General features: G+C 44.8%; 1 protein-coding gene across 1 annotated transcript in view; it reads right to left on the minus strand.

Moving 5' to 3' along the window:
• Window positions 1–2,728: 2,728 nt before the first annotated feature.
• Window positions 2,729–11,333, minus strand: part of ube2e2 (ubiquitin-conjugating enzyme E2E 2) — a 44,615-nt gene continuing 36,010 nt past the window's right edge. The window contains exons 4-6 of the mRNA XM_037676076.1: window positions 10,590–10,722; window positions 7,005–7,152; window positions 2,729–3,512 (exon numbers count right to left, since the gene is read on the minus strand). Of these exons, the coding sequence (XP_037532004.1) occupies window positions 3,415–3,512; window positions 7,005–7,152; window positions 10,590–10,722 (379 nt within the window). The 3' untranslated portion in view covers window positions 2,729–3,414. The remainder of the gene's footprint in view (window positions 3,513–7,004; window positions 7,153–10,589; window positions 10,723–11,333) is intronic.

Below are 11,333 nucleotides of genomic sequence, written 5' to 3' on the forward strand. Positions count from 1 at the left end.
GACACCTGGACAGGTCTCCAGTCCATCACAGAGACACTTGGACAGGTCTCCAGTCCATCACAGAGACACCTGGACAGGTCTCCAGTCCATCACAGAGACACTTGGACAGGTCTCCAGTCCATCACAGAGACACTTGGACAGGTCTCCAGTCCATCAACAACAAGTGGGACACAATCGTGAAGTGGAATGAAATTTATTGGATGTGTCAAACTTTTTAACAAATAAAAAACTGAAAAGTGGGGTGTGTAATATTATTGGGCCCCCTTGCTTTAATACTTTGTAGCTCCGCCTCTTGCTGCAGTTCCAGCTGCAAGTCTCTTGGGGTTTGTCTCCATCAGTTTTGAACATGGAGACACTGAAGTTCTGCCCATTCTTCCTGCAGAACAGCTGGAGCTCGGTGAGGTTGGATGGAGAGCGTTTGTGAACAGCAGTCTTCAGCTCTTTCCACAGATTCTCCATTGGATTCAGGTCTGGACTTGGACTTGGCCATTCCAACACCTGGATATGTTTATTTGTGAACCATTCCATTGTAGATGTGTCTTTATGTTTTGGATCATTGTCTTGTTGGAAGATAAATCTCCGTCCCAGTCTCAGGTCTCTTGCAGACTCAAACAGGTTTTCTTCCAGAATGGTCCTGTATTTGGCTCCATCCATCTTCCATCAAGTCTGACCATCTTCCCTGTCCCTGCTGATGAAAAGCAGGCCCAAACCATGATGCTGCCACCACCATGTTTGACAGTGGGGATGGTGTGTTCAGGGTGATGAGCTGTGTTGCTTTTACATCAAACATATCGTTTTCATTGTGGCCAAACAGTTGGATTCTGGTTTCATGTGACCAGAGCACCTTCTTCCACATGTTTGGTGTCTCCCAGGTGACAAACTTTAAACAACACTTTTTATGGACATCTTTGAGAAATGGCTTTCTTCTTGCCACTCTTCCATAAAGGCCAGATTTGTGCAGTGTACGACTGATTGTTGTCCTATGGACAGACTCTCCCACCTCAGCTGTAGATCTCTGCAGTTCATCCAGAGTGATCATGGGCCTCTTGGCTGCATCTCTGATCAGTCTTCTCCTTGTTCCAGATGAAAGTTTAGAGGGACGGCCGGGTCTTGGTAGATTTGCAGTGGTCTGATACTCCTTCCATTTCAATATGATTGCTTGCACTGTGCTCCTTGGGATGTTTAAAGCTTGGGAAATCTTTTTGTATCCAAATCCGGCTTTAAACTTCTCCACAACAGTATCTTGGACCTGCCTGGTGTGTTCCTTGGTCTTCATGATGCTCTCTGCTCTTTGAACAGAACCTTGAGACTCTCACAGAGCAGGTGCATTTATACGGAGACATGATTACACACAGGTGGATTCTATTAATCATCATCAGTCATTTGGGACAACGTTGGATCATTCATAGATCCTCACTGAACTTCTGGACTGAGTTTGCTGCTCTGAAAGTAAAGGGGCCCAATAATATTGCACACCCCACTTTTCAGTTTTTTATTTGTTAAAAAAGTTTGACACATCCAATAAATTTCATTCCACTTCACAATTGTGTCCCACTTGTTGTTGATTCTTCACAAAAAATAAAAATTTTATATCTTTATGTTTGAAGCCTGAAATGTGGCAAAAGGTTGAAAAGTTCAAGGGGCTGAATACTTTCGCAGGGCGCTGTATCTCCACTTCGGTCTCATCTGTAGTTAGTTTGTCTGAATCTTTACAAACATGAGCTCTGCTGCCATGTTTTGTACTTGTTCAGTCTTTTTTCTAATTGTTGTCGTGACCTTTGACCTTTCCTTGAGGTTTGAGAGGGAGCTTTGAGTATTGCATAGTCTGACCTTCGGGGTGTGTTTTGTGGGACATCTACTCTTATGAAGACTGTCAGCTGTCCTAAGTGGTTTTCACTTGTGAATAATCATCTGTAGAGATGAACTCCAGATAGTTTGGAAACGACCTTTGACCTTTCCCTCCTCTGAAGGTCATTGCTGAGGTCTGTGGAACTGGACGTCCAGATTCCTGGAGGAGGCGTTCAAATGCCGCCCTGTCCTGATTTTCAGACCGTGTTTGCAGCTCGGACTGGAGGCTCTGAAGTCTCTCGTTTTTCACCGGTTCCTCACAAAATAGATCAGTCATTTTGGATGAAGAGCGTCTGAACGTTTTCAGGTCGTTCCACGGATTCTCAGTTGGGTTTAGGTTCTGGACGTTGACTGGACCGTTCCATCGTAGCTCTGGTTGGATGTTCCAGGTCGTCGGGCCCTCTGCCTCAGCCTCAAGTCTTCAGCAGCCTCCAACAGGTTTTCTTCCAGGATAGTTTCGTTTTTAGCTCAACTCTGACCAGCTTCTCTGTCCCTTCATCCCCTCAGCATGATGCAGCCACCACCATGCTTCACAGTGGGGATGGTGTGTTCAGGGTGATGAGCGGTGTTGGATTTGGATTGTCAAATAACAGAATTGTGGAGTTTTGTAAAACTAAAAACCCCTAAGGAGCTACAATTAAAAAAAAAAGTCATTTAAATTCGATCATTTACGCTGAAATGTCTCTAAAAGAAACTCGTTTATAGTGGACAGAAATGAGAATACGTAGTATTTTTCAGCAGTTATGTTGTAAGGTGGTGGATTTGTCATAAAGGTCAATTTGAGGGTTAGATCAAAGAAGAGCAGTGACTCCATCTTTTTGTTGGGGGTGACGTTCAGGCACAAATCACAGACAGTTTCTCACAAGCCAACCACGGTGTGTTTTATTGGGTGCGTCAGATATACAAGTGTACGACAAACCACTCTGCAGTCGCAGAGGTGGCGGGTAGCCAGTAAATATACAAGTCCTGCCTCTTTCACAGGCAGACCTATACTTTTGTGGTCTGCCTCAAAAGCCGTTGAAAAAATACATACAGTACAAACAAAATCCGAAGAGGTTAAAAAGCGAGAAGACTCCACCGATGCAAACCTTCCCGACCCATGCAGAAAACATACGAGGACAAATACAGAAAAGGAAACAAAATCCGGGGAAACCAAGTAAAAGCATCGTCTGCATGTTTGTTCCAGGTGCTACTAAGAAAACGAGAATACATACTGCAGAGCTGGAGGACAACGTGTATGATAATAATATTATTCTGTGTTTTTTTCTCCAATACAATACTTCCAACATTCAGATATTGGAAAATAAAAATCCCAATCTACTCTTTGTATAAAAAAGAAGCTTTCAAGTCAACAAGGAACAAAGGACAATTTTTTTTCTGTTTTACTTTTTTTTGTCTTTGCACAGAAAATGTAGATAAAACGAGGAGGAGGAGGAGGAGGAGGGCGACGACAGGAGGGCAGGTTTACCGTTGCACTTAGTGAGTGTGCTTTGACATACTAAGGGGGAGAGGTAGAGAGCGACGGGGAGGGGGGTCCAAGGGGAGGACGGGTCCGCTGTGGGCAGCCTATGTTGCGTATCTCTTCGTCCATTGTTTAGCTATTCTGTCATGTTCTGTTCTGTTGGTCAGGTACTGTGTGGCGATGCTTCCCACCAGCGGGTCGGCTGAAACAAAACAGACGACGTGTTAATCAGGAAACAGCACTCAGCAACACGAGCAACGAAGCCACAGCATTCAAAGGAAACACTTGTACACAATAAATACCGTATTTTTTGGCCTATAAGTCGTGTTTTTTTTTTGTTGCATATTTTACATGCCCTGCAATTTATATACAGAAGCAACATATTTATGGATATTTTCCATATTTTAAACCAATCTTTGGCCAAGCTCTGACCGTTTTATATCATTCTGACTGAAAATATTGAACACTACCATTTTCAGCCGCTAGATGGCACTCGAGCAGTATGGCATGCAGTTGTGTCATGTAATAGGTAACAATGGCTATTAGTGACACAGTCAGCTTGCCATAGACTGCCACCTTCATCCAGCTCGCCTGGAGCAACCGTCAAACCAGCTTAATTTCACTGCGCCGCCCCGGAGAAATGCAGAGGATTTGACCATTGAAGTGCATTTATGAAGTAAAAGTTCAACTGAGACACACCTTTACTAGAATGTCGAGCAAACAAATAATTGTTTTTAAGTTTTAATCTTGTGAAATTCTTGTTAAAGTCCTCCCGCGGCCGCCATTTGGCAGCCAATCGTTTTCTGGCACAACACCGGCCCACATTTACGGGTCGTCAGCGGTGACGTGTAACAGATGCAACTTATACGGCGACGCGACGTATTTATGTTTTTTTTCCACTTTGTTAGACATTTGGACTGATGCGACGTATGGGGCGGTGCGACTCTTTTCTCTGTTTGAGTTTAGGTTTGTAAATAGTACTTAATACGACAGATCCTGTTGGGAGGTCTCAGACCGATGAGGTGTTTTGGATGAAAGATGAAATAAAGAAACTGTCCCGATTTAACCGTTTTGTGGTTCGTAAGCAGTCTTTGAGGGAGCTGCTTAAGGTCGTATCTCACCGGTGGAGACTCAAACCGTGAGAGAAACGACACATTCTCTGTTGTAGTTTCACTGAAATCTGTTTTTCACCAACCGACCAGCGAGCCGTGTGGGCGCGTATCGAGGAGCTCATGGTTGAAAGTCAGACTGTTTTTGTGTAATCAGCTGGTAAAACTGCCCGTCTCAACCCTTACTGTACCCACCTCAGCAGCTAGCTCCATTTCCATGATCTAATCTACAGGAGTTCACTTTAGAAATGAAGACAGGCAGTTTAAAATGATTATTATTAATCACTGAAGAGGTTTTTGAGCCTGGGCATGGAGGGCTGTAATGTCAGAGGCTTTCTGTCAGAACAGTTCCCACTCAGGTGACAACAAAAGGGTTAGCGCTATTGAGACGGGTCGAAGAACTTATGCAAATGAACTGAGACAGATTTAAAACAACTGACGGGTTTGAGACGGCTGCAAGTCGTGCGAGGACGTTGAGGACGCCTGCAAACGTTTTGAGACTATCTGGAGACTTCTTCATGAACGCCGTTTGCCAATTAGCTGCCGACAGTCGCAGCTGGGCGAGATCCTACTTTAAGATTTGCAGCTGGTTCAGACGTTGATGTTGAACGAAGACTCGTGAACAAACCTGAGTTATCAGCTGAAAGAGCAACGAGCCTTGGGTCCGCCCTCAGGACAAACATGGCAGAGTGCGTGTGCCAACCACGAGTCAAAACTTGACTGAGATGTTTTTAAATGTGAGCTGAAATCTGCGTCTACGACATCTAAAAGAATGTTCTTCAACCGAGCAACTTTGTCTTCGTCGGTTTCCATTTCTCTGCCAGGTGACGTTTTCAGCAAAACATCAAAGTTGAGTTCAGCAACAAATCAGTCACTGGAAACAAGATCCGCGATGAGGCCAAACAAATGCAGAGAAATGTAAAAAGTGTTGTTCGGGGCACACAGTGACACGAGAAGGCGCTCGAACATCGTCGTGTCTCTCAGAAGCTCAGCACGTTGAGTGAAGGCGGCTGCAGACGCAGAAGAAATCAGTTTTAAAAACATCCAGAGTGATGGAGACGAGTCTAAAACCAACAAGAAACAACACCCCGAAGGATTAATCAGGTCGTGTTAATCTGGGCTTGTTCCTGAAGTTAGCACGTTAGCTGAAGGTGTACGCTCTGGAATGAGACAAAGTTGCTCACTAGTAGTTAGAGCTCTAATTTAATCTCGTACATTCCAACATACGCTGGAGTTTACGTTTAATTTGTGTTCAGATTGAAGTTTTCAGGGTAGAGCCAAACTCAAGTAGTGGACTTTAAAGAGGCAGAAGAACTGAACATGGAGGGCCAAAGTGTTTCAGTGCTTTATTTTTTACATTTTGACCAACGTTGCCAGACGTTTCAATAAGACGGCAACAGTTTACAGAAAGTTGCAGAAAAGAAGAATGTGACTAACGGCCCCTCGAGCCGGACTTCAACACCTTCTGTGTGATTTCTGAAAGGATCAAGGCGCTGAGTCGAAGCCAGCCCACCCCTGGAGCTCCTTTGTGCCGCGAAGCGAGGTAGCAACAGAGGCGAAACGGTCCACAGGAAACTGGAAGCTGGTCTTGAGGCTCAATAACGTGACGACATCGGGTCTGAGCACCCACTCATCCAGGGATTGGAAAATAAATGGATTTATTACCGAGGGAAGATCGACGACGACACACAGGAACTTTAATCCATCACGTTTTGAGAGACGTGGTCACACATTTAATGCGTTATTATCCACGTCAGCCCGGATGAGTTCTGCTCCGCGCCTCTTTGGGTTCCTCGATGCTCGCTTTATTTAAAGAGACGTGGCCGGCTCTGGAGATGTATGAACGCCCAGAGACGGCACGAAGGCGGATCGTTTGAAGGAGCCACTGAATAAAAAGAGCCTTAAACAGAAGATGTTCTGATCGGGTCCATCTATCCGGGGCTTTTATAATTTATTCCTTGGCTGAACGCGGCTTTAATCTCTGCAGGCGCCTTGTTGTGTAACGATTCGTCTTCAGATGAAACGCTCCCAGCACGTTTCAAAGAAACCTGAACACACCCAGAGAATCGCTCCGACGGACTCCACTCCGCAGGAACATGATGGACGCCGGCGTCGGCGAGGCAGGTCCCGTCTCTGATGCGTCTTTCAACGTGACTGAGAGGCTCGTTAGCTTTGGATCAGAACCGAACACGACTCTGAGGTCATTTTGAATCAATACGGGTCAGATTACATTCAGGGGAGGTCCGGCTGAAGCAGTCACAACGTGTTTCAAGTGTTTTCAGTTCCTTCTGGATACGGCAGCAGAACATTAAGATTCCTTCTGAAGAGAAACACATCCTCCCTCGCTGGAGGAGAAATAAATCACCGCTGGAACGAAACGACGCAGCGACTCGACTCCATCAGGATTCAAATCCAGCAGAAGCCCTTTCTGGAAGAACACTCCACCCAGGAGGTTCACTGGATTCCAGTTCTCCCTGCCTGAACACGTCCAACAGAAGCCGTGCGCTGCAGCTGTGGTTCAGGTTTTTAAAAAACGACGTCTCGTAATAAATGGGATTAGACGGGTGCGAGGCGTGCGGTCCTACCTGGGTTGCAGTCTGTGAGCAGGGAGCAGATGGACAGCAGCACCTTGGAGATGGTGAGGGCCGGGCTCCAGTTGTCCTTCAGGATGTCCAGACAGATCACGCCCTGACTGTTGATGTTGCAGTGATAGATCCTCGTACGGAACGTCACCTGAGGACCAAAACAAACACCGTGTTGGTTTACCTGAGAAACCCCCCGAGCTAAAGGATTCGGAACAAGAAAAATAAAACGAGGACAAATAAACTGGTTTTAATGCAATTATTCATCTTTAAACTGCTCCAGCTTGTTTCAGGAGGATACAACATTTGTCTACGTTGTAATAAATTTACAGGCTGCTGATGAAAATACTCATAAAATATAAAACAGCACTGAGCTTCAGGGATTTTCAGGAATAATTTGTTTTATAAACCGATTCTTAAAGGATCCAACAGGAAGCAGAGACGGAGCCAACAGCCCAGGTTCTGTGGGTTTTCTCCTTTTTCACATCAACTCTCATGCATCAGCATCAGTACCGCTGTGTCGGGTCGGGCTGAGAGCTCCACCAGGGCCCGCCTGTCACTGCTGCACGTGCAGAAAACTCCTTTTTGAAGGATTTTTAAAACAGATGTTTAACCAGAGGCCTGATGCAGCAGCTGACCACCAGGGGGCAGCACGCTGTAAAATCACAGCCCTGAACAATAACCGCTCTGTCGTCTCAGGACAAACTGGACTCCAGAACCAAAGTGTCAACTGGTTCTGTTCTCCTGTAACATCCTCCTTCCAGCCACAGCCTCAAGAACTCCTCTCCGACACCCGGACCGGTTCAGAACCTCCAGCGACTGGTCTCTTTGTGTGCTCGATCCCGACACCTCTGTTCTGTCTGCAGCTGTAATTGCACACATCTGGACCTCCTGACCCACAGATCCTCCACAGGAAACCTCTAACGAGCCTCGACCCCCCCCCCCCCCCCCAAACACCAGTGTTATAAATAACCGCAGCTCCCTCCCCCTCCGGATCTACAGAGCTCCTCTGCTGGCTCCGGTTCAGAAACAGAAACAAATCCACCTGGCAGATTTGTCCTGCGATTAAAACCGGGTCGAGCAGCGGGTCCGGTCTTAGCAGCTAAGGTGTATTTCTGCTGTGTGCGGTTCTGGCTGCAGATCAGAGTGTGTTGGACCGGGCGACAGAGCGGAAACACTCGAGCCCCCCCCCCCCCGGCCTCAGAAATCTGGGCCGGAGCTGCAGGATTTGTTTGAGTCGTCTGTCAAACAAAGAAACAAACAAAAACAAATAAATAAATGCTGCCCCGAGACCTGAGTCCAGAACAAGAGGAGGATGGATGGATGGATGGATGGATACAACTTTTTTTTTTTTTTAAGACAAAACAGCTTCAGTTCTGTCTCATGTTCGTCTCTTTCTGTCAAGAACTTTCCTGCCGAGTGAAAACGTTCGGATCATTTTGTCGCCACATTCAGGAAACTAAAATTAATCTGAACCTGCTTATTAACGTTAGACGGCAAAAACTCTCCAAAAATTTAAAAATAATTAGAATTTTCCACCAACGAAGAACCATTTTTATAAAAATTAAAACGTTCATCTTATAGAAATCGGTTCGTTTAAAATGGGAAACGTCGACGTTGTGTTTCATGCGAGGGACGTTTTCTCAAGTTCAAGTGTCTTTATGATCATTCGCGTCACATGTGGTACATGAGGTGGAACAAGACTGTGCACCCAAGGTCCCAGTTACACCCAGAAACAGCTAAAATATAAAGTGAAGCAATATTTAAGGACCTAAGATAAACACTAATAATGTAAATCATTAAAACAGCAGCCCCAACATGAAATTATGAATTGTTGATTCCCACAGGGGTCAGTACGACGGCTGAGCCTCACCCTGGGTGAACCCCCTTCATGAGCATGGTACCGCCCCACCAGGTCAAATTATCTAATCAGATTAATTTATTCCTACAACCTCAGAATTAAATTCTTCGTTCCTCCTGTAGATCCTTTAGTTCATGTTCAAACACATTCTGTTCCAGATTCACCTCAAAAACACGAAGAAAACCCGCTCGACTTTAGAGATTTCACTAAACTCGTCATCAAGAATTGGGTTTGGATTAAAGCGGCTCGCTGGTCGAAGCGCTGCGCCATCGGGTCGATGACTTAACGACTCCAGATGAACTAATTAACACTTCCTGTTAGTTTGAGAATAATCATGGGAAGTATTTAGACTAAGAGACATTTAAAGGTTAGAAAAGCAGCTTTGTTTGAATTGTGACACTCCAGAGCAGCATTTTTAGTTTTTTACAAAACTTCCTCCTTTATGATTTAACTTAATGTTGACTTTTTAATATTTAACCTTTTTCAAATACAGTCGATGATTTTCAAACCGGACAACGACCAAAATACAGTTTCCATCCAAGCTCTTCAAAGTTAAATATTTTTAGTCACTAATCTAAATGTTTAAACTGATCAGCAGCACAACGTGATTTTATGTCACAATTTAGTAACTTTAAATTATTTAACTTTATTTACAAAAAACCTCTTATAGAAAACATGGAGGTCTCTTCAGTTCCTTCAGAAACTTTAATCTCTAAACTTCACTCACTTCTGTCTTCTTATGCTCCTGTTAGCTTTCAGCTATTGTCTGCTGCGTTTACTTTTAGGTCATTATCGATGCTAATTTTAGCTTTAAGCTAAGGTTTGGCTAATACTTAATCCTTAGCTAAATTTCTGCTCATTTATCTTTTAGCTAAGGTTGTTGTGCATTCATTCCAGTTATTTGTTCATTTTGTTTGTTAGCTAAGGTTTAGCTACATTTAGCACAAGTTCTGCTAATTGTAGCTTTTAGCCAAAGTTTTGATGTATTTTAGCTTTAGCCACCTTTTGGCTAGTTTTAGCTTCGTTCAGTTTGTTTTAACCAACAAGTGAAGAAGTCACTCTGCAAATGTGTTCACACGGTTTATATTAGACCCTTAAATCACAATTAAACATTATATTTGATCTAAAATCTACAACTACACTCCAGTTAAACACTTTGTATATTTAGTTATTTGCATCATATTGATCACTCTGTCAGTGAAGATCACTCAAGCCGTCAAACAACAGGTTGTTGTTCATCAAATATTTAAATTTTACACAACTGAGTCACAGACGACCTCGTGTCCATCAGGAGAAGCTTTTCATGTCGACCTTTAGACCGACCATCTTTACCCGCTTCGTCCTTTTCGTGTCACTGGTGCCCATGTCCAGCAGTCACTGTGAGAGGCAGGGGGACACCTGGACAGGTCTCCAGTCCATCACAGGGACACCTGGGGACAAACAACCATTCTCTCTCTCACCCAGGGACAATTTAGAGTTACCAATCTGTGTGAGGAAACTGGAGTTTCCCACGCAGCACGGAGAGAACATGCAAACTCCACACAGAAAGGCCCCGGGCTGGGATTTGAACCAGCGATCTTCTCACTGAGAGGCAGCAGCTCTACCAACTGAGCCACCGTGCCGCCTCCCTTTTGACCTTCATTTAATTAAATAAGACCCAAACTGAACGTCCTGCAGGCTCGACCCAAACACTGAAGGTTCTGAACCCGTCTGATGAAGCTGCTGACCTTGGGCGGTTTGAACGGGTAGTCGGGCGTGAAGGCGATGTCCAGGAAGAAGACCCCCCCCTCGTACACGGAGCCTGGCGGGCCCAGGATGGTCGACCTCCACTCATAGATGTTGTCCCCTTTGGGCCCGGCGCTGGAAAACAAAAACAAAAGACCAGTTAATCATCAGAACCGACGCCGGCGAGCTGACAGGAAGTAAAACCTCGTCTTCTGACCAGTTAGATGGACATCTGGGGATGATGGCTGGATTGAGATTATGTATCAGACTTTAGATTTGGTGCTACAGGAAGAGGAGGAAACAACTCCGGGATGAAGACGCTGAAGCTCGATCAGTGAGAGTTGTAGGTATTTAATATTTAATCTGAGCAAAGGCTGAAGGTCCCATCTGTTGTCTGTAATTAATGCCATTTCCATATCAGGAACAGACACCGCACACGCGCACACACACGCACGCACGCACGCACGCACACACACACACACACACACACCCGCCTCGCTTGTTGTTTGGGCCCTGATCTGGCTCAAAGCCAGGAAACCTCCAGATCCCAAAGCTGAGAACAATGAACAATCGCTCAGATTAAATCTGATTACAACAGAGGATTTTAAACTCAAACCTTTAGCTGCCAGCAGCCGTTATATACACACATACACATATACCTTGAATAAATTATATATATATATATATATATACATACATATACACACACACCTTAAATAAATTGTGTGTATATATGTATATATGTA

This window comes from Nematolebias whitei, chromosome 5 (assembly GCF_014905685.2).
Source record: "Nematolebias whitei isolate Nwh7 chromosome 5, NemWhi1, whole genome shotgun sequence".
Lineage (NCBI taxonomy): Eukaryota > Metazoa > Chordata > Actinopteri > Cyprinodontiformes > Rivulidae > Nematolebias > Nematolebias whitei.